Below are 23,722 nucleotides of genomic sequence, written 5' to 3'. Positions count from 1 at the left end.
GGCTCTGTAGACGTTTGTGTGGGTTATGTACGGGCGTTGGATAGGTGACTGGACTATGTTGTAATTCTAAACTCTTGTTCTTCTAAACTGTAACTGTATGAATTTTGGAAACATAATTATGGTTTAAGGGTTGTAATATAAAATGAACTAGCAATGTTATACGTACGATCTTTCCTACTGTCTAGATAAATGAAAGCATATTTTCTTGATCATAGTGAGTTGGGTAGAAAGTGTCCAAAAGGCTTGCTCGGTTGGGTTCACTCGATTGAGCGCCGATCGCGCCTCCCAAGGTTGGGGCGTGACATAATCCTTTCGATACTTATAAGTTCTAGTCCGTATAACCGAGCTACAACTGTAGAAATCTCTATATTTGTAAGTGATTTGGACACCTATTCATCAATTTGTAAGTGATTATGGACGCATAAGGCCGTGATTAGTGGTGGCAAAATGGATAAAAATATCCATCCATATTATCCACTGAAAGATGAGTTGGATAATAAACTTTTATAAATTGGTGAAATATGGATAAGATACATATTATCTGCTTTAAAAATGGATACTTAATGGACAACTAACAGATTTAACTTTTACATTTACAAAGACTTATATTCGGGGTTCCTCAAATTTGGGAGACTAGAAATTCTCAAAAGTGATCTTGTTCAAGAAGTCATGCATAATACATATGAGTATCCATATTATCTGCCGATTAACCTATTTTTTTATCCATATTTTATCTGTTCTTACGTTATCTGTTTTGACCCGCTCGTATCCTATCCGACCCGCCTGTTTGCCATCGCTATCCTTGATATTTTTATTTGTTATTTAGTACTAATTTATTGCACAGAAGTATTTAAACTAAATTGGGTGAGCTGTGTGAGTAGGGAATTGAAATCTAGTGGCCAAATTCGTACATCCGGTGAAATCTATTGGCCAAATTGTTTAAGTATTATTCTAATCACAAAATTTAGTTTAGGTATTTCTATTCATAAAATCATTCTATCGGGTATCTCCCAGGAAAATTTCTCTTAGTTTTTCCACTATTTTAATGTAGTAAATATATCTGTCACGATAAAAATTTACACCAACGTTACTAACCAATACTCCTTTCGTCTCATAATATGTGTCGTGGCTCTTTCGTGCACGCTCCTTAAGAAAGAATAATTTTTGACTACTTTACATTTATTAAATGTTTTCTCAATTTATGTGTCATCTCTATCAATGACATTATCCATATTTTTACTAAATGTGAATGCAATTGATTATTAAGGGTAAAAAAGGAAAAATATAATCAATTTTGTCTTGAACTTCTAAAATGACAAATAATTTGAGATAACTATTTTTAGTAACCACAACACATATTATGAGACGTATGGAGTATATTTGTTCTTGGTAAGAATTACCTTGAATTTTTCAGTGTAAATTAATATATCTTACACCATCAGAATATTAGACTTATGTTCATTACTACTCCCTCTGGTCCACAATAAGTGACCAATTTGCTTTTGACACGCCTATTAAGAAAATACTAAATTCTATACAAAAATACCTAGTATGACTAAACTATCCTTAATTAAATATTTAATGTGAGAAGTAAGAAAACTTTTAGGGATATGTATATAAGGGTAATTTTGTAAAAATAATTCTTTCCTGATTATATAAATGAACAATTATTTTTGACCAAAATAAAAAAGCAAATTGATCTTTTATTGTGGACCGGAGGGAGTAGTATTTATGTGGCATGAAGTTCCAGGGAGAAATTTAAAAATAGCCAGATTTACAACTGGTCATTCAAAAATAGCCCAGTTTCAAAAGTAATCGAAATTTAGCCACTTTTCATGTAAAGATAAATCTAAGCGAAAACACTGTTCAAAACCCGGAAAATACGCCCGTATATTATACTGGAGTTCCAGCATAAGTATGCTTGAACTCCAACATATTATACGGGAGTTCCAGGATAACTATCTTGAACTCCAGCATAATATACTGGAGTTCCAGCAAGTATAAATGTCTAGTATAATATACTGGAGTTTGGAGCACAGGTGCTCCAGTCTCCCGTATATTATACAGGAGTCAGCAAAGTATACCGGTTCAGCATAATATGCTGGAGTTCGTACACAGATGCATCAAACTCCCGTATATTATGCGGAACCGGTTTCTATTGCAGTAAAATAGTGGCTATTTTTCATTGACTTCGTAAACGGTGGCTATTTTTGAATGACTAGTCCGAAAAATTGCTATACTTGTTTTTTTAACAAGTTCCATGATGGCAAGAAATTTACGTACTTTTCAGTTTCAAAGTTTTAACATTTCAAAAAAGCCAAACGTCTTCTACCGATCTCTAAGGAAGGATCCCTTCTCATCTGAAAAATTCGGTAAGCTCATGAAAACTCTCATCTTTCTTCACTACTGTTGAAAATGACGATTGTTTCTCTACCGAGTTTTCTATGCATTCTCAACAGTTCAATTTATGTTATAGTTTCCATGGCCAATTCCACAAATGATATTTTATCCAAATAGGTCTCGTTCGCTTAGTGAACAAGTTATAATGTGGGGATTATAAGTCGTTTTGGCAAATGAATTTGTTCCAAATTTGGAAAGCATATGTTACTTTTTTCTAAATTCACCATTATTGCCCCAGTTAGTGGCGTGTCAATCAGTGAGGATAAAAGGTAGTTTAGACAAATAAATACTCTTATAATTAATCCTAATAAATGTTCTTCTTAAGGGTGTGCAAAAACTTTAAGAGACAAATAATTAATATGGACGCAAATAGTAATATCCGTTTACCTGTTTGTCCAGAAATTAGGAAAATCCTAACTTATGTCTGGTATTCATTAGCAGTCTTATTGGATGAGTGTTTAGGGAGCTCTAGTTTCTTAAAGAAAACAGATATTGGGATTAAATGAGCTCAAATATAGAGTGAAACGAGTCAGATGATTCATTAAGCCGACCTCAGCTAGTTTCGGATTGACAAGTATGAATAGTTATTGAATGATTTTGGATCCATTTCATTGCAATACTCAATAATTTAGAGTTCTTTAAGACTAGAGGTTCTCTATATTGTCTATCGGGCATACAAGTCTCTAAAACAGACTTAAAAACCTCGTAGCAAACACCTGGACCTAATGTAAGTATAAATCTCAATCAGTTGGTATCGCTTGTATGCAGAGGCGGACCTACACTATAAGTTGAGGGGTCACCAGCACCCAGAAACTTCGGCAAAAGCTCCATAGATACTTGCAAATGTCTTAAAAATATAGTCAGATATTGGCATAGGCTCCCGTACCAATCGTTATGAGTAGTAATAAATTATATTGAATGTCATAGTGCTCCCGCGACCGCCAAATCCTAGGTCCGCCTCTGCTTGTATGGATCTATTTGCCTCCATTATGTTTTATTCATTAAACTCTGAGGTTAAAGATGTGAACACTCTCATATTGATGCCATGATTAATAGGATTCATCCTTCAGGAATGTCAAGATTACATTCTTAGAAAGTGGAGGATGTTGAGGTTGCTCAAAGAATTGGTTTCTGCTTATTACTGCCGAGCTTTGTGTTGAGCAACTTTTATCACAATGGGAACCTTATATCGCAGGTTTGTGAACAATATTTATGCTGGAATCAATTTCACCAAATATTTTGTTTGGAACTGAAGCTTATGTCGATGCATATACCTTAGAATTACCTTCCTTGTCTTCTTTCTTCTGATTCAGTGGGGCTTTCAGAAGATCGAACGATAGAGGCAGACTTGTTATAACAACAATCATGGGAATGGTTTTTGGATATTTTATTGGCATTTCATCTCCATATGTTTCTCTAACAAAGGTAATTAGCCCAATCTTTCCATATTTGCTCTGATGTTATTTAAGAAATTTTTGTCATTCCTCGTAATTTTTGGTGTTTTTTGCAGATTACTTTACCTTCAAGTCTTATGTCATCTCTTGATGTAGCCTTTGGTGATGACCATCGTAGACCTTCAATTGAACGCTTTTTTCCAGAGAATCTGGTAAATCCAAAGGTATGTATTTCACTTGGATCCTTTACATTATTCTCACCTTCAACTTCCCTATGTTGATTCACGTGTATAATCATGTGATGGAATCTCATTATGACTTATCTAGCAAAGTCTCCAGTAAGAAACAAATGGTGTTAATTTGGCCAGCAAAATCCATGTAAAACTCTTTGAATCGGCATCTTTATGCCTTATGGTGTTGAATTTTGAGCACTTGTGAAATTCCATATAACAAAATCAGACAGCCAAATGGATCAATTGCGCTAATACTACTTCTTAATTAAATGTGCGTCCATCATTATGTCTATAAATATCTACTTTCATTATTTCCTTCATTTTCTGAATGTCAGTTTCTGGTGTCTAGAAAAAAATGTTGTATTTTGTGCTTTTGTCACACTAGTCCTGGATGGTATCTACATAGTCTTTTTTAGAACAACTCTTTGAAGTAAACCTGGCTCAACAAGATGCACAGATTTATTGTATTGGGTCACTAACTCACTACAAAGTTTTATGTGGTTTTTGCAAATTGACTGATTTCAATTAGGCCATCTGCTCCTGTTTTGCAATTAAAGTTTGCGGTAGTGAATGTTGGGTTCACTGTCTGTATCAAAGCTGGTTAGTTTTGAGCCAAATCTTGGTAAAATTGAATGCAAGGGTAGGTGCATTAAACCTTTCTTGATTATTTATTCTTAAGAAAAGATGTGATGTTAGGATTGGTGCCAACTGCAAAGATTTATTATAAAACTTATCCTATAACAATATATAGAATAACAAAATTATCCTACGTAGGCTATTTGTATGCTTACTGCTAAGGCCTTAGCATAGCAGTTAAATTACATCCAGTCCGGCTTAATCTTTTTCTTGAAAGTGCCTGAGAGAACCATCAATTTCACATAACTCATTTATTTTGAACACGATTAGTTTGGAGGTTGAAAATAATTGGCATCATATAAAAGTTGCAGACTAGAAACTGTTTCCAGAGAAGGCGTTCCTCGCCTATCTGCCTAGCTTGAGTAGCGGGCAAATGAAAAGTGATAAACATTATCATTATCAGAGCCCAATCAATTTTGTAGTCTAATTTTTGGATTAGGATTTGATAAAATCTGCTTTTAGCTTGTGCTCGACTGCCGAGTGAAGAACCGTGCTAATAGCTTAGATGTTCTTGTCTATTGTAACTTTATTTACTGGAATAGTTTATATGACCACAGACATAAATGCAAGAGAATTCCTTATCTTAAAATGAAAAAAATTACAAGAGAACTAGTTGTGAGTATTGTAAATGGTTAAAGCCTGCTTTATGGCAGTTGTTGGATCTCAACAGTAGAGTTTCTTATAGTTATTCAGTCTCCATATCCCTGTAGAGGTTTCAAAGTGCTTTAGAGACTTCGGGGTAGTATGATAAACAATCATTTCAATGTTATATTAAGGAGTAGAAATATGTCAAATGAGTGGAGAAGCAAATATCTTGGTTCCCACATATAAGAACAACGGAGATATTAAAAATGGTGGGAGCTTTCATGGTATTAATACGACGAGCAATATTATGAAACTTTTGGAAGACGGATAGAGTATAGTGGTGACCGAGAATCAAATTGAATGTATGCATGGTATACACTCAACTAGATAAATCATATTATAGCGTGCAATATTCTGTATTCTTGAGAAGAAAGCAATGCATAACAAATATATAAACTCCACAGAAGAGATGAACAAAGAAGCAATCACAAGGAAGGAAATACAAAGGAGTTCCCCCGTAATAGTGGGTTTACTCCTTAGAGCTGCCTTGCACTTTTACTTATTTTTCAGTAGTTATATATGAGCGGATCAATAATATACAGAATGTGGTAAGAAGTTCAATGGTGCATGCTATTTGCAACTGATATTATGTTAATTAATGATAATAGTCGGTGGGTCAGATAAGAGTCGGAATTATTTAGAAACACTCGAGAGAGTAAAGAATTTAGAAAAATAGAAGTAGACAAATTAATGCATTGTAAGTAAGCCTCATCAAACAATAAAGTCGATATGAGATTAGATGGATTATGCTGGATAGATACAGACAATTCAAATACCTAGATTAGTCTTTTAAGAGAATGGCAATGATAGATAAAGATTTGACATAAAGTTAGAAAAAAAAGATATGAAGGAGTTCTATGCTAAGAAGATACCAGCAAAGCCAAGTTCAATATAACGATTGTGAAACCATCAAGTTATGTGGACGTAAAATCCAAACACACTTACAAGGTGTATTTGGTAGAAATGAAAATAGTCAGATGCATGCGCGGTCATACAAGATTGGATAATATTAAAAATTGTCACTGATAGTGCAAATACTTCCATTTGAGATGGTTTGACTACATTCTGTGTAGATTCCCCATTGCACCAGTTCTAGTTGCTATAATATGATGGTTGAATGTGATAAAAGGGAACAAGTCTCAAAAAGGAAATTTTCGCAAAAACCTTACAATGATGCAAACTCAGCTTAGAATAGAACATTATGGAATTTAAGGGTCCATAGGAACGATATCAACTAGTTGGTATTAAGACATTCTTCTTACATCTCGTTAGATCAGGTACTCTGTTGAGAGTCTCTTTATTCTGGAATTAGAGACTTGAACATCCATGTATGGGCAACTGGACATAGTAACATCATAAAATTCAAAAGCACCATGTGGTGATTGAGATGTTCTTATAGTTATACGCTGAGCTCATATTCTGAAGTATCCTAACTTTTTCTAGTTACTGGTTCAATAACAAAATTGGTAGTTGCTTGGAGACATATGAGAAACTTGATTATATACTTGCTGGTTACATGATTATTTTGCATATGTAAAGGAGTTAAAATATATGTTTCAGCTGTCTTGATAATTATATAGTTGAATCAGAGCATCTCTAAATTATTAATGCTTTTGATTTTCTAGATATATGTTCCAACAAATCCCCGTGGTGCAGAGTCATTGCCACCAAGGATCGTTGTGTCTGAATCAGATTTTTACTTGAGAAGGTTGTGGGGTGAACCAAGTAAGGTATGATGCAGATATATCAAATAATCATTGGTTAACTCCGATTTTGAAAAAATAAAGAAAAAATGAAAAGGAATGTCCATTATATATTGTATGATACCTGCATTTGACACTTGTGGAAAAAAATGGACACTTCAACATCCTGCCTTTATAAGATGCTGTTGCATGTCTATGTTATGAGTTTTTGGATTAAACATCAGCGACACCGGTTTCTGGGTAAGTTTTGGTTTCATTTGCTTGCTTATTATATATTTAGCAGTGTGAGGCTGAAGGCAAGGACTTTAGCTCAACCCTAGGCTGTCATTCAAGTTTTTACTTCTCTAAAAGAACGACATGTGCTTCCAGCTTTGCATTATTTTAAAAGACAATAACCTTTTCTATTGCAATGCTTTCGAAGAGTTATGGCATGCATCATTAGGACTTCTATATTAACGGAAAGGACAAGCATGTAGGTTTTCATCCTGGTGCTTTGCTTAGGTGCAGTTATCTTACAAATTTTGTCGAATTATCAGGACCTAACAAATAAGCCAAAGTACTTGGTGACATTTACTGTTGGTTTGAGTCAAATGAACAACATTGATGCAGCTGTTACAAAGGTAATAAAAATGAAGCGATTCCATTAAAAGGATATCTTTACTACTTTAGCTCTTTTACTTAACATTGCATCCTATGTACTAGTCTTATTTTCTATGCTTTATTTAGTTTTCAGATGATTTTCAAATTTTGCTTTTCCATTATGATGATCGAACGAGTGAATGGGATCAATTTGAGTGGTCCAAGCGAGCAATTCACATCAGCGTGAGGAAACAGACCAAATGGTAAGACTTTGATTTTAGGTATTAGCTTTGGGATTCTAAAGTCTTATCTATCTGATGCAACAATCAAACAGTAATGTGATGCGAGAACTTTGTTCTATTTAGGCAGTAGCCTCTTTTAACTAGCATATTTGGATCCATTGATTTTGTCCTACTGAGATGATAAATTGAACGGAAATTGAGGAAGTTGTTGGATATAATAATGTGGTCTTTTATTTTTTCCATCTAATATTGGTCTTTCCCTTTCCTTTATCAGGTGGTATGCAAAGAGATTTTTACATCCTGATGTAGTAGCCGCCTATGATTACATATTTATATGGGATGAAGACCTTGGAGTTGAGCACTTCAATGCAGAGAAGTACGCGCTATTCCCTGGATATTTTAGTTGGTTTGTCTTTTTCAAAAGTTAAAGCATCTGTGTTTCTCTTTATATATGTTGTTTCGGACTAATCTTGGCCGCCTGAGTATGCCAGGTATATTAGACTAGTTAAAAAACACGGCCTCGAGATTTCTCAGCCTGCTCTTGAACCCAACAGCGGATTGACATGGCAGATGACTAAGAGGAGGGATGATAGAGAAGTTCACAAGTAAGTACATTCTGTTGAATCCTTCCTCTGTTTCAAATTTTAATCTATTTTCAATTAATGTGGATGGAATGCCCGTATAAACTAGCTTATGTTCATTCACATGTAAAATTTTTGTGTGGATTGATCAACAGGAGTACAGATGAGAAACCAGGCTGGTGCAGCAATCCACGTTTGCCTCCTTGTGCAGCGTACTCTCTCTCTCTCTCTCTCTCTCTCTCTCTCACACACACACACACACACACTCGAGTAGTAGTCTCAAAATATTCTATTTTTGGAAAATCATACATGTTCTAAAAAAGATCATTGTCCAAATGAGAACTTGGGGTGTCTTGATCAAACTCAAGCAATAGCCTCAGAGTCCTAGTATATTCTTTATAGGATTTATCTTATTTATCAGTCTGATTTCCTGTTCAGTTTTGTGGAAATAATGGCTCCTGTGTTCTCTCGAGAAGCATGGCGATGTGTTTGGCATATGATTCAGGTAGTTCTTACTCTTGGGATCAGATGTGTCAACTGGCGATGTCTTTTTTTCTCGCTATAATCCTTTCAAGATGCAATTTCACCTGATCACGAGTGTCTTCTATTATTTCACATGCTATTAACACTGATTTTTTTTTACTTGAATTGATTATAGAATGATTTGGTGCATGGATGGGGATTGGATTTCGCATTGAGAAGATGTGTAGAGGTTATTACTTCTTAGTTCCTCCAGATACATTCTTGAATTGTAATAGAATAGTGGTAAAAGGAGAGCTGCACTGAAAAATTAGATACAACTGAGAATTATCTTCTCAGCTTAGACTAATTTGAGATATGATGGACACTTTGGCGAAATGTTAATTTGTTTTTAACATGGTTTGTGCAGCCTGCTCATGAAAAAATTGGTGTTGTTGATTCACAGTGGATTGTGCATCAATTTGTTCCTTCTCTAGGGAATCAGGTCAGTCAATGTTCATTTCCACAAAGCTACATTTTATTGATATAAGTAATAACTTTTTTAATATATGCGGAAATCCCCGATTAGGAAGTTCTTGATTCCCATCTTATGAGAACTCAAATCCATGAACAACGACCCATTAGCTATTTTCCCAACCAAGTTCCTATTGTCATTGTGAATTCTTCAGTCAGCCATCCAATCCTTGAATATGTAAAAGTTGAACTCAATCACCTGGAAATTTCCAAGTGCTTGAGATAATAAAGATCAAGCTTTTTGTTAGTGATTATAGCAGTTGAGCTCATGTGGACTAGTGTTATGGCAAGTCTGTGTAATACCACCAAAGCTTAATGGATGTTTCTGATCGAGAAAAAGGAAACGAAGACCATGCGAAAGCAACAAAAAAGGAGAGAAGAGGAACGGAAGGAAAGGGAAAACAGGGAATATTATTATTGTTTGGAATCATTAGGAATAAAAACAAAGAAATGAGTATGCTTAATAGGGGCGGAGGGAGAGTAGAAGCTATGGGTTCGGCCAATAGCTTTGGTCCAAACTATGTGTTTACATTAAAAAAATCATTGAATATGTACAAATTATTAATTTAGAACCCAGTAACTTAAAAGATTAGAATACTGAGCCCATAAGCTTCAAATCTTGGCTCCGCCTCTGAATTGCTCAATATGAATTATTTGTTCACAATCCCCAGGCCTGTTTATGGTTACAAAAAGTTTCATCAAATGGAGTCTCCTACCCTCTGATTCCACTCACTTTTGGACGGAAAAAGCATGTGTTCTTTCATCCTAATCCTTGACTCCCTAAAAACTGGTCACTATTAAAATAAAAAAAAAGCCTTATCTCTTAAATTCCTCTCCTTTCATTTATCTTCACTCCTTTCAATCTGAAGCATCTGTAAAAGAATCTACTCCTATGATTTTTTCTTGTTATGTATGTGATAATTTGTAAAAGCCGTGACTGATCGCTTGAAGCATCATCTAAAGAGGCTAGCTCAGAGACAATGGCGGATGCAACCTTTGTGTTGCAGGTTCAATCGGACCCAGTACTTTTACCAAAGAGTTTAAATATATATGTGAAAAATCACTAAAATTTTAACAAATATAAAAACTAAACCTATAATATCAAAAGTATAGTGAATTCAGTGCCAAAACCTCTGCAAACTAAATCCATCAAATTCATACCTTGGATACACCTATCTTTAGACAAGGAGCTAATTATTTCTTCCGTTTCGTCACACTGGGGTATGAAGATCTCCTTTATGTGAGGAAGAGAAATTATTAGGTAGCAGGGAGAAACTAGTGCTTCTTCGGATATGGTTATATGAACATTTAGAGAGTTATTCGTGCTTCTTCATATGTGACTATATATCCTAGTGCATGAAACTGTTCTCACCTAGTTTCTTTCTTAAAAGTTGTTATTACTGTTTCTTTTTGAGCTTTTGGGTGTCAAAGGAGGGGGAAGCAAGTATTTCCTAGGACTAAATTTGTGTTATATGGGATACAAAACTAGCTCATGAGGGGGGAAGCCACTGTTTCACGTCGTTTATTGGCGATAATTGGGATATTTACAAGCACCACTTATAATTGCTGGTAAAACCTTTACTGACGCCCGATACAATGGCAAATAACTCAATGCCGGTAAAGATTTTCGTAGCAAGTTTTATTGCAGCTAAATTATAGGGTATATTCATGGCCGCTATAAGTCTCTTTTGTTGTAGAATTCACAGATTACCTGAGTTACTTATCCTACTTAAGTTGGTCTTTTAATCATTCTTTGGCATGTTCCTGCTTCTTTTGTATTTTTTTTCCTTTTGGATTACAGGGTGAGTCTGAGAATGGTAAAGCTCCTTGGGAAGGGGTAAGCATATCTTTTGTCACCTGAAAATTTTATTGATAACTTCTGTAGGTTCTTTAACTTGATTAATGCCGACCCCAACTTGTTTGGGCCTGAGACATACTTATTGTTGTTGTACTGGAGGTTAAAATGGATGAATATCTGTATTGTAGGTAAGAGAAAGGTGTACAAATGAGTGGGCTATGTTCCAAGATCGTTTAGCCAACGCAGATGAATCTTATTTTGTCCAGCATGGAAAGAGTAGAGTATAACACTTCTGCAACTGTTTTTGCTTTTGAACGTTGTTTCTTTTTTCTCTCTTTTTTGCTTTTTTGGAGGGATATCTAATTCTTTTTACCATTATCTCTTTTTTGTTTTAATTCCTTTTACTAGTACTAGTAGAATAACCGTATGATCTGCAGCTAATGGACAACAGTTTGATACTGAAGGTGTCTTGTCTTGTGCATAGATACTACACCAGATTTTCAAGAAATTTTGTGCGTTTTGTTATCCGTTTCAGCTATATATCATTTTGGAGGGGCTGCCAAACCATTTCGGAAGTTGGCGTTTCAACAGTTAATAGAAATATTGGCGGATCTAGTTTGTAAGTTACAGGTTCACTTGACCCAGTATCTTTATATATGGGGCCAGTATTTTTATATATATCTTTATTAGAAATATATACACACACTAGTATTTATGAACGTGCGTTGCACGTTAATAATGGCACGTGATGATTTAAACATTTATTTATATGAAGGAACAATAAAATTTAATTAATGAGAGAAATTTTATGTATAATAATACAACAATTATCTAAATACCGAAAAATATTATTACATTAGCATAATGCATGAATTTAAAATAAAAGGACATCATCAAAACTTACACGAATGATCAATTTTTTCATGTTAATTAGATAATTATATATTATAGTTTAAAAATATTTTAATGTGATGGTATTTTAATGAACACTTCTTTGTAGACAATATTATTTTGTGTATGTTTCCTCTTAATCCGTTGGTTGCTCTTCCTTAACCAGAACTCTTGTTGTCGACCTTGATATCCCTCTTGAAAGTTCAACATACAGTTGTTCGTGCAAGAAAACATATTGCGGTAAATATAGTCCAATTTTTAGGATGTTTGTCCTTATGCTTTATTTATTATATTTGCAAAACATAAACATAATAAAAATTATTTTCACACAAATTTAAAAAGATATTCCTTAGTTTCGGAAGACGAAAGTTAAATTCAGGGATAAGAATATACATATGTAACGACCCGACTGGTCGTTTTGAGCTTTGGCGCGTCGTTCAGCGGTTTGAGGCATTGAGTAGCTTCACTTTAGATATTATGACTTGTACGTGTGGTCGGAATTGAATTTTCGGGAAGTTAGGAATTGATTTGGAAAGAAAATTCTAATTTTGGAAGCTTTAAGTTGGAAGAATTGATTAAGGTTTGACTTTTGAGTAAACGACCTCGAAATAGGGATTTGAAGCTTCCAATAGGTTTGTATGATGATTTCGGACTTGGGCGTGTGTTCGTGTTGAGCATCGGATGGCCCGGAAGCATTTCGGCGTCTATTGTAGAAAGTTAACATTTTGAAGGTTTTAGAAATTCCTAAGTTTGATTTGAAGTGGACTTTGGTGTTAACGATGTCGGTTTGGATTCCGAGCATTGGAATAGGTTCGTATTGTAATTTAACACTTGTGCGTAAAGTTTGGCGTTATTCCGTAATTTTTAAGTGTGATTCGGACGCGTTCGTCGAAGTTTGAATGGTTGAAAGTTAAAAGAAGGATTTGATCGCCGATTCATGATTTTGATATTATTTGGTGTGATTTGAGGTCTCGAGTACGTTCGTCTTATGTTTTGGGACTGGTTTGTGTAATTGGACAGGGTCCCGAGGGCCGTAGGTGTGTTTCGGATGTGTTTGGGTTGTATCACGCTCTTATTTGATGTTTTAACGTCGTTTCTTTGGACATAAAAGGTACCATATTGAGAAAACAACCTTTTATTTGTGATTGTATTGAACCATTAGATCCATATCGTAATTACGTAACTATAGCAATAAGAATCTTTGAATTTCGAGGTCGTATATGAGAGTTATGCCATTTTCACGTCGGGAAAGATTGCTGGTTTCTAGTGCGGACTTTGTTCTTCGCGAATGCGAGGGAGGTCCCGCGAACGCGAAGAAGGAAATTTTGGTTGATCAGTCAACACAAAAAATTGCTCTTCACGAACGCGAAGAACAAAAATCGCCTTGACAGTGTTTAAAATGGACAAACCGAGTATTTTAGTATTTTGAGCATATCTTGAGTTCTATAGCTCCATTTGAGGTGATTTTCACGGAGTTGTTCTCGTCTCAACAAGGGGGTAAATATCTGACCTTTATTTTGATATTTTTTCATGATTATTTTCATTGGTTATTAATTTTATCCGTGTTTGGATTGTAAAAATTGGGGTTTTGAGCCCCAAAGTTATGAGATGGTAAATTCTTGATTTGAGGGTCAACTCATGGATGAAATTGGATAATTTTCAAAATATATACTATATAAAATATGGGTTATAATTATTTTCGATAATTTTTGAAATCCGGGCACGCGGGCTCCAGGGTTAACTTTATTGACTTTTCGAGTGGAGTTGAGAATTGTTATAAATTGATTAATTATCGGTATTAAAGTATATTTTTATTAGTTTGCACATTGTTTGACTAGTTTTGAAGCGACAGGCATCGGTTTGAGGTGTTACAGAGGCTTTGGAGCCGGTTATAGAACTTCGGAGCAAGGTAAGTCTCTTTTCTAACTCAGTGAGGGGGAAACCATCCCCTAGGTGATGTATTTGATATGTGCTACTTGTTGCCGGAGCTACGTACGCACTAGGTGACGAGAGTCTGTACGTAGTTAGATTCATGTTATGGTCCGGGTAGCCTTAAGTTCACACCATGTTATAATTGTACTATAGGGGTTATCTTTGCTCGTTTAATTCCTTTATTTCACATTATGACTTGAGACTAGACTTGCGTAGGTAGACTTGCTATGGTAAAGATATGCTGGGCTTCATGATTAGCTACGGAATAATTCTCTGCTTACGAATTTCTTCCACGTTATGCATTTTCATCGGAAAGTTCCCCTTAAAATATATAACTCACATGTTTATTCGTGAGTGGGGTCAAGGACCCGTTAAAGCTTCTTATTCTAATGGGATCAGGTCGTTTGTCTTGGCAGTATAATAGGTACATCTATAGTTTGTGTTGTTCGACCCTCGGAAGTGCACATAATTGATGGGATCGGGTGGTACGTATCGGCAAGATTATGTATCACACTCTCATGGGAGTGGGCCGTTCGCCTCAGCAATATAATAGATGTATCTATGGTTATGTACCAGATTATGATGGGATCGGGTCGTACGCCTCGGCATTTCTATAAAATACTCCTATGGAATCGTGCGTTATATTTGTCAAAAAGCCAGTGTATCTGGGAATTTTCCTGATTTGAATCCTGACAATCTATCTGGTGAGGTCCATTACATAATCTATATATACTCTGGTCGAGGAGGTAACTACTAATCGAGAGTTTGAGTTTGCGGTCGAGAGGAGGATTGTACCACGTATTTATCTGCCCCATATCTGTTTACTTCTTACTGTATCTGTCTTATTGGACCACTAGTAAGTGTCGATATCGACCCTTTGTCACTACTTCTCTAGGGTTAGGCTAGATACTTACTGGGTACGCGTTTATTTACGTACTCATGCTGGACTTGCTGCACTTATTATGCAGGTATACATATATGTTTCTGGTGGTCCTCTGGGTGCAGAGGCGCGGTTGTTGCGGGGACTTTACGGTGAGCTGCACTTCCTTGTTACGATCTGCAGCATACAGAGTCTCCATCAGAGTTATTTATATTCCCCGTCTAACTTGTATTTCAGACGGATGTTGTAATATTGTTGTACCCATTAATAGATGCACATGCACTTGTGACATCGAGTTCTGGGGGTTCCTACTAGATTTTTAGCATGGTAGTTCACATAATTATTATCACTCTACCCTGTAAATTCTATTTCACGATATTTGGTTAATGAAAATTATGATTCCAAAATACTAAAATGAGTAATTAAGTTGATCCATTGGTTTGCCTGACGGCGGTATTATGCTCCATCACGATCTATATTGGATTTTGAGTCGTGACAACTTAGAAGCACATTAACCAATATTATAGTTTTTGCATGACGTTATTGTCAAAAATTCTATATACCATTGGTATGCTATTACATAAGTTATTCGGCGTATCTAAGTTTTTTAGTAGCATGATAGGTATATTTTCTTCAAAATTAACCTATATAAAATGGAAGATCAATTTTAACTTAGTCTATTATATAAAACCTTAGAAGACACACCATAGAGATAATGCCTCCAAATCATGAACAAGGTTGTTTTTATCATGGGGCTTCAACTGGCGCGAAGCATAAACAATCATTCTACCCTCCTGCATCAAGACACACCCAATACCAATTCGAAAAGCATCACAATATAATGTATAAGAACCCGATGCTGAAGGCAAAACTAGAACTAGAGTTGTGGTCAAGGTAGTCTTGAGCTTCTGAAATCTCTCCTCACACTCATCCGACCACCTGAGTGGCGCACCCTTCTGGATCAAGTTGGTCAAAGGCACTGCAATGGACAAGAAATCCTCCACAAAGACACAATAATATCTAGCCAAGCCGAAAAATCTCTGAATCTCAGTAGTTGAAGACGGTCTAGCCAACTCTGGACCGCCTTTATCTTCTTTGGATCCACCTTAATCCCCTCACAGGACACCACTTGCCCCAAGAATGCCACCGAACTAAGCCAAAACTCACACTTGGAGAACTTGGTATAAAGCTTCTTCTCCCTCAACCTCTGTAGCACAATCCTCAAATGCTGGGCATGCGCCTCCTAGCTACGCGATCATCAATGAATACTATGACAAACGAATCAAGGTATGGTTGAAATACACTGTTCATCAGAGCATGATCATAGAGAATGTTGTTGGAATGTTACGGGTCCTGAATGTCGTCTTCAGAATATTCGAGTCCTGAATCTTCAACTAGTGATACCTAGACCTCAAATTGATCTTAGAGAACACCATCACTCCCTGAAGCTGGTCAAATAGATCATCAATACGCGGCAAATGATACTTGTTCATGATTGTAACTTTGTTCAACTGCATATAGTCAATACACATCTGCATAGTACCATCCTTCTTCCTCACAAACAGAACCAGCGCATCCCAAGGCGACATACTAGGCATAATAAACTCTTATCAAAAAGCTCCTAGAGCTGCTCTTTTAATTCCTTCAACTTAGCTGGTGCCATACGATACAGAGGAATGGAAATGGGCTGAGTGCCCGGCACCAAGTCAATATCAAAATCAATATCTTTGTCGGGTGGCATGCCTGGCAGGTCTGCAGGAAACACATTCAGAAAGTCTTGTACTAACGGAATAGAATCAATAGTAGGAGTATCAGCACCAACATCTCTCACAAAAGCCAAATATGACAGACACCCCCTCCCAACCATCTGTTGGGCTTTCAAATATGAAATCACCCTGATGGGAACATAATCTAGCAAACCTCTCCACTTGATCCTTGGCAACCCCGACATTGTCAACGTCACGGTCTTAGCGTGACAGTCCAGAATAGCATGACATGGAGACAACCAATCCATACCCAAAATCACATCAAAATCAACCATACTAAGAAATAAGAGATCACCTCTAGTCTCCAATCCTCTAATGGTCACTACACACGGTCCACAATAATATTATCGCCCACCGGCATAGATACATGCACAAGTGAAACTAAGGACTCACGGGACATATCCAAATAATGAGTAAAATAGGATGATACATAGGAATAAGTAGAACTAGGGTCAAATAATGTGAAAGTATCCCTGTGGCACACTCAAACAATACATGTGATCACTACATCTGAAGCAACAGCCTCTGGCCTGGCAGGAATAGTATAGAATCGAGCCTGATCGGCCTCTAGGGTGGCCTCTAGCTGCCTGAGGCCCACCGCGAGCTGGATGAATGGGTGGTGTAGCTGTTGGTGCTGGTATCATCGGCCGAGAACTCTGCTATGGACCCTACTCAATAGTATAGGGCAATCACTCTTGACATGACTCAAGTCCCCGCACTCGAAACAACCTCTCCTCTGACGGAGCTGCTGCTCCTGATAACTCGAGGAACTGCCTGTAAAAACCTGAGAAGACGAGGCATGGTAAGAACTCTCCACTGGTAATGCATTGAATGATGACTAACCCTAATGAGCAATGTAATAACCGTGGCTAACTAATGCACCACTGAACTAGACAAGCCGTTTAAGCGGGCCTATAAGGACGACCCCTGCTATGGTGGGACTGACCCCCAGAAGAAACACCGAAGGAACAACCCGAACCATGAGGCCTCTTGGCTTCCCTCTTCTCACGCTCTCAACTACGGACCAACTCTAGCCGCCGAGCAATATCAACTACCTCGTCGAACCTAGCACCTAATCCATTCTCCCGAGTTATAACAAAATGCAACTGATAGCTGAGGCCATCAATGAACCTCCTAATCCTCTCCCTCTCTGTGGAAATCAACCAGATTGCATGACGAACCAACTCTGAAAATCTCATCTCGTACTGGGCCACAGACATACCCTCCTAGCATAGTTGCTCAAACTACCTACCCAACTCCTCCCTACGGGTTGGTGGCACAAACTACTCCAAGAAGAAAACGGAGAACTCATGCCATAAAAGTGGTACAACACCGGTTGGTCTGCCCCGCTCATAGGTATCCAACCATCTGAAGGCTTCCCCCTCAGTTGAAAAGTAGTAAATGAGACCCTACTAGTCTCCAGAATACCCTCCGTGCGAAGAATCCATTGGCACCTATCCAATAAGTCCTGAGCATCCTCTGACTTAGCCCCACTGAAAGATGGAGGCTTGAGCCTCCCAAACCACTCTAGTCTCTTTTGCTCCTCATCACTCATAATGGGACCCACCTGGGCCTGAGCAACTGTAACCGGCTGGGCTGGTAGTACCCTCGGTGTTTGAAGTCCCTGCATAACCTGCTCTGGAGTACGGCGGCGGGAGTCTGAGCACCTCTCCCAGCCTGAGAAGTGGCTGTTGCGTCCGTAACTGAAACCACCTAAACAAAAATAGTCAATATCTGTGCCAGAGCCTCCTAAAGGCCTGGAATCACAATGGGTACAACTGGTGCCTAAGCTGGTCCCACCGGCTCAACCACATCTGGACTCTGCTCCTGAGCTAGAGCAACTGGTGGGTCTATAGGTGCTACTCTAGCTACTGTACGAGCTGTACCTTGGCCTCTACCGCGGCCCCGGCACCTCGTGGGCTTAGCTGGTGGTACTGGTGGCCGTCTGCCCGATCTAGTAGCACGTGTCCTCACCATCTGTGGAAGAATAGTATAACAAAAGTTTAGTTCCCGGAATCAACATATTTGCACAACAAGAATACAAGAAAGTGAAGTTTTCCTAAGGGTTCGACATCCTCTCGAAGATAAATACAGACGTCTCCGTACCGATCACAAGACTCTGCTAAACCTGCTCATGACTCATGAGACCTATGTAACCTAGGCTCTGATACCAACTTTTCATGACCCGAAACTCAACATGTCGTGATAGCGCCTATCACAGAACTAGGCAAACAGACAATTATAATAAAACTAGACATTTTTATATTAATATAAGATGAAGCAAGTTTAACAGCAATAACTCTCATAAATGGCCGATATGAACAACTGCGACTCGAATACAGACTTTCCCAAAATTCGGATGTCATTGAGTACATGAGCATCTATACAATAACATAGTCTAAAACTCTATCTAAGAGGGTAGAACAGTATAAGTAAAACTGAGAGATAAAGGGGGAGAGTCAAGGTCTGCGGACGCCAAAGCAGCTACCTCGATAATCTCTGAACGGGTAAAAACTCCAAGATTAGCAACCACCGTGTCCGAAAATACCTGAATCTGCACACGAGGCGTAGAGTTTAGTGTGAGTACAACCAACTCAATAAGTATCATAAATAAACAAGGCAAGGTAAGAGAAGCTTAAACTATTGAGGATACTAGCTATTCCGGTGTAGTTCTACCCCTTTTAAACCAGCACAGAATAATATTTAAAACTAACTCATCAAGTTTTGTGAGAAGAATATCTGTGTGTTCATGTACATAATTTCTCAAATACCCTGCTCAGACAATATCATGGCATGTAGAGGAAGGAAATAATTAAATCAGATAAATGATCAAGAAAAATGAAAATTCCACACGCTGCACGGATAACTCACGTGCTAACAATAAAACCTGCACGAGCAACTCACGTGCGATACGGACAGCTCACTTGCCAATAATATCAATATATTGATCCACACAGACAACTCACGTGTTGTACGGACAACTCACATATTGCACGGACAATTCACGTGCCAATAATATCAACATACGGATCTGCACGGATAACTCACGTGTTGTACGGATAACTCACATGCCAATAACATAATTCGCCCGACATAGTCACACGCCTCCGGTCCAAATATATCATACAAAAGCAATTAAGCAAGTATACATGTATATGATGAATGAAATAAGATTCACATGCTTCTGGACTGGTATAAATGACATGCTAAAGTGTAGGCATGTGCAAAATGTGCTATCATAGCTCAAATCAGAAATTTCATCACTGAAAAGTATTTATCAAGTTCTTTCAGGGATTAAACCTCTATATAGCCTCAGCATGTCTCAAATAAATCACATAATCTGCTACAACATGTGAGATACCATAGATTAAAGCTTAACAGTCAATTCTAGGCTTATAAGAGCCTGAGCACAACCCAAACATGAATATATGACCCTGGTGCCCGCACATGGGCTCATCCTCATGCATGTGCACCCAAAAGCACGTGGCTATCACAACAATTCATGCAACTAGTGCCTCAACCGAGTTTAAATAAGATACTTACCTCAAGCAAATCGAATTACTCCGCTAGCAAGCCTTTGCCTCCTGAATCGACCTCTGAACGCCTCGAATCTAGACACAAACAACTCGATACAGTCAACACAAGCTATCAGAATCAATTCCATATGAAAATGCTAAGTTCTTAATCAAAAGTCAAAAAGTCAACTCAAAAAGTGAACCCCGAGCCCATATCTCGAAATCTGACAAAAGTTATAAAATCCGAACACCCATTCAACCACGAGTCCAACCATACCAAAATTACCATTCCGACTACAAATCGTCACTCAAATCCCCAAATTTTACTCTCCAATCCCTAGTCCACAACTCCCAAAATTCACCTTAAAAACACATAAACTAGGTGGGAAATTCAATGGGTAATCAATATTATTGAATAAAAATGATCAAAAGTGGCTTACCTCAAGAAATCTCTCGACAACCCTCTCAAAAATTGCCTTAATCCGAGCTTGTAAAGTCCAAAAATGATAAAAATCTCAGAACCCTCGAATTGAAACACCGCCCAGGCTTTTCCGCACTTGCGAAGCCTAGGATCGCACCTGCGCTCCCGCTTTTGAGGGGAAAACCTTGATTTTGTGAAAGCCACTTAACAACCGACATAGTGCGCTTGCGGTCCCAGCTTCGCACCTGTGGGATCGCATCTGTGAACCACCCATCGTTTCTGCGACTCCAACGCTGCTTGCCTAAATCTGCTTCTGCAGTCGGTCAGGCACATCCGCACCTGCGGAAACCCTTCCACGCCTGCGAACCCAGTGGCCTTCCTCCTCTTCACAGCTGCGCAAACTTAGCCGCTTCTGCGGCTTCGCACTTGCAGCCAAACCCACAACAGTTGTGATGACACCAGATTTGAAGCACCTCAGCATAATACTTAAGCCAAATTCGATCTATTAACCATTCGAAATCCACCCGAGGCCCCCGAGACCTCAACCAGACATACCAACAGGTCCTATGACACGTACAGACTTAGTTGAGGCCTCAAATCACATCAAAAACACGAATCACACACCAATTAAAGCCTAATAAAAACTAATGAATTTCAACTTCTACAATCGATACCAAAACCTATTAAATCAACTATGATTAACCTCAAATTATTCATAAATAATATAACGGACCTACTTTAATTTTCGGAACCAAAATTCGAGCCCAAAAATCACAAAGTCAACTCTCGGTCAAACTTCTCAACTCTCCAAACTCCGTTTTTCCAACTTCGCCATTTCAAGCCAAAATCACCTACGGACGTCCAAATCACTATTTCGACACACTACTAAGTTTAAAATTACCTTACAGAGTTATCAGAACCGTCAAAACTCCATTTCGGAGCTATTTATACATAAGTCAATATCCGATTAACTCTTTCAACTTAGGCTTCCAACCTTGGGACTAAGTATCCCAGTCCATTCCGAAACATCCTTGGAACTAAACCAACCACCCCAATAAGTCACATAATAACAATTGAGCATAGAATAAGCATTAAATGGGAGAACGAGGCTATAACACTCAAAAGGACCAGCTCGATCGTTACAATGCTAGAGTTAATGTTGAGGCTAATGGTACCTTCTTTTGAGCACGATGAACTATTCTTGAGATCATTGTTATACTTTCTTTTGACATAGTCATGCATATTATGAACATACCTGTACTTTTTTTTTGTTATGCCTTGAATTGATGTATGACTACTTGAGTTTTCTTACCCACATTACAGAGTATGAAATAGATTTTGATTTTTATTCGGATATGATGATTATTTGGATAATATATTATATGTCGGGTATATGTCCATATGTATATATAGGCATACATCTTACCTAGGCATCATCCCCTGTGTACATGATATCCATGCATAGTTATTTCTCTATCCATATATATTATATATATTTATCTCTTATTAATATGTGTACATTCCTGCATATGGTTCTCAAAAACGAACTGAGATTATGGTGCAAGGTTTCTGTTGTGTAGATATTATGATATTGTTATTGATTTGACATGAAGTCTTTATCGTCGATGATTATGATACTGTTAATAATATGGCATGATGTCTTTGTTGTGAAATTATGGTGATATTGATATTATTGTAGCATGAGGTTGATGTCGTACAGTGCATGAGTCTTCAGTCATGCATTGTGTTATGTATCCATCCCTCTAGGGTCTCCCTCTCATGTTTCTCTCTTGATGGCGTACACGTAGTTCGTGAATATTGAGCGGATTGATTTGGAAATAGCATGAGGTTTTTGTCATGCAGTTATGATGATATTTTTACTATTATGGAACGAGTTTTATACTGTACAACATGTGAACTTGGATCCATTAACCTAAAATCGCCCTCTTATATTTCTCTCTTGATACCGTACACATTGGTTGTGAGAAACATGTGGGTTTCTAGTTGATTGCGATATGGCATCCTATGTGATGAGCTATTGAGCATAAAAGTGGAAGCTTGGCCTATCAAGTGATCTTTTGTGCATATCCATGTATTTTACATGTTTTATCCATGCATATGATCTACATATGCTAGTTGATGTGTTTTACATATGTATGAGACTTGTTAATGAGTTGTTAGACACTTAGAGGGTGTCGGATTAATGGAAAAAGAGAGTTAGCATTATACATTAATATGTTGGACCCATGTAAATGTTTCATAAACATGGTACTTATAAATGAATATGGAAGTGGATCATTGTTACGTACAGATACTCTACATTCATATATGAGTATTTGAGCACACACTTTTTGGTGCATGTCTCTTTGGTGTGCGGAGTTGGTGCAAATCGTATTTGCTTGATCTGTTTAATTGGCAAAGCTTGTTTACTATACTTACCCCAGTTGTGTACCTTATTTATTGATATATGTTATTTTGTGATTGTCTCTTTGGATACTTCTCTTTATTATACATGTTATTGAGCTGCATAGGTTATATTAAGTGAGTATCTATTTGACTTAAAAATATTGTCACTATTTCACTGAGGTTAGTCAAGATACATCCTGAGTATAGGGGTCGATTGTGTTCATACTACACTTCTCCATCTTGCGTGCAGATTTTGGGGAGCTGAGTTGCAGTGGAGGTTGAAGCCTAGCATTGAAGACGTACCAGCATCCCGGGTACAAGCTATTACTTGTTCATGATAGTTTAGGACTCATATTTCTATTTATATAAATGTTAAATAGATGTTGTATTTTCTTTATACTAGCATTATAAATCTTAATCGTAGTGGATCATGACTTGTACTACCAGACCTTGGGATAGTTTTCACATTCTTATTTATTATTTATTTATGATTTCTCGTTGTAGTTGTATCCTATGTTAGTTTGTTTACTTAACAGTTACATTAGGGGCCATCACGACTTCATGGGATTTTGAATCGTGACATCAATATTTAGGCACGATTATTCCTTAAAATATAAATAAGTTATGATGGCATCCTTTTTAGGATTACAGACCCCTTTGGACTTCAACATGGTCATACTATCAGACTTAATATACCAAGGATGTTA

General features: G+C 37.4%; 1 protein-coding gene across 3 annotated transcripts; it reads left to right on the top strand.

Moving 5' to 3' along the window:
- The first annotated feature begins 2,293 nt into the window (after positions 1 to 2,293).
- On the top strand, positions 2,294 to 23,312 carry LOC104249712 (uncharacterized). Of its 3 annotated transcripts, none has more exons than XM_070168404.1 (17): positions 2,294 to 2,372; positions 3,457 to 3,595; positions 3,714 to 3,825; positions 3,911 to 4,018; positions 6,934 to 7,038; positions 7,548 to 7,631; positions 7,738 to 7,853; positions 8,107 to 8,208; positions 8,324 to 8,437; positions 8,569 to 8,625; positions 8,852 to 8,918; positions 9,072 to 9,125; positions 9,303 to 9,377; positions 11,208 to 11,243; positions 11,393 to 11,485; positions 14,996 to 15,059; positions 23,266 to 23,312. In XM_070168404.1, the coding sequence occupies exons 2-17, from the start codon at positions 3,576 to 3,578 to the stop codon at positions 23,295 to 23,297; spliced, it is 1,239 nt and encodes a 412-aa protein (XP_070024505.1). In that variant the 5' UTR covers positions 2,294 to 2,372; positions 3,457 to 3,575; the 3' UTR covers positions 23,298 to 23,312. The 3 variants fall into 3 exon arrangements, with proteins under 3 accessions (XP_070024505.1, XP_009804487.1, XP_070024504.1); XM_009806185.2 differs by lacking the exon at positions 23,266 to 23,312 and adding an exon at positions 11,740 to 11,823 and having other exon boundaries at positions 14,996 to 15,084; XM_070168403.1 differs by lacking the exon at positions 23,266 to 23,312 and having other exon boundaries at positions 3,471 to 3,595; positions 14,996 to 15,272.
- The last annotated feature ends 410 nt before the right edge of the window (positions 23,313 to 23,722 follow it).

This window comes from Nicotiana sylvestris, chromosome 2 (genome assembly GCF_000393655.2).
Source record: "Nicotiana sylvestris chromosome 2, ASM39365v2, whole genome shotgun sequence".
Lineage (NCBI taxonomy): Eukaryota > Viridiplantae > Streptophyta > Magnoliopsida > Solanales > Solanaceae > Nicotiana > Nicotiana sylvestris.
This window is presented reverse-complemented; position numbering and strand designations above follow the sequence as displayed.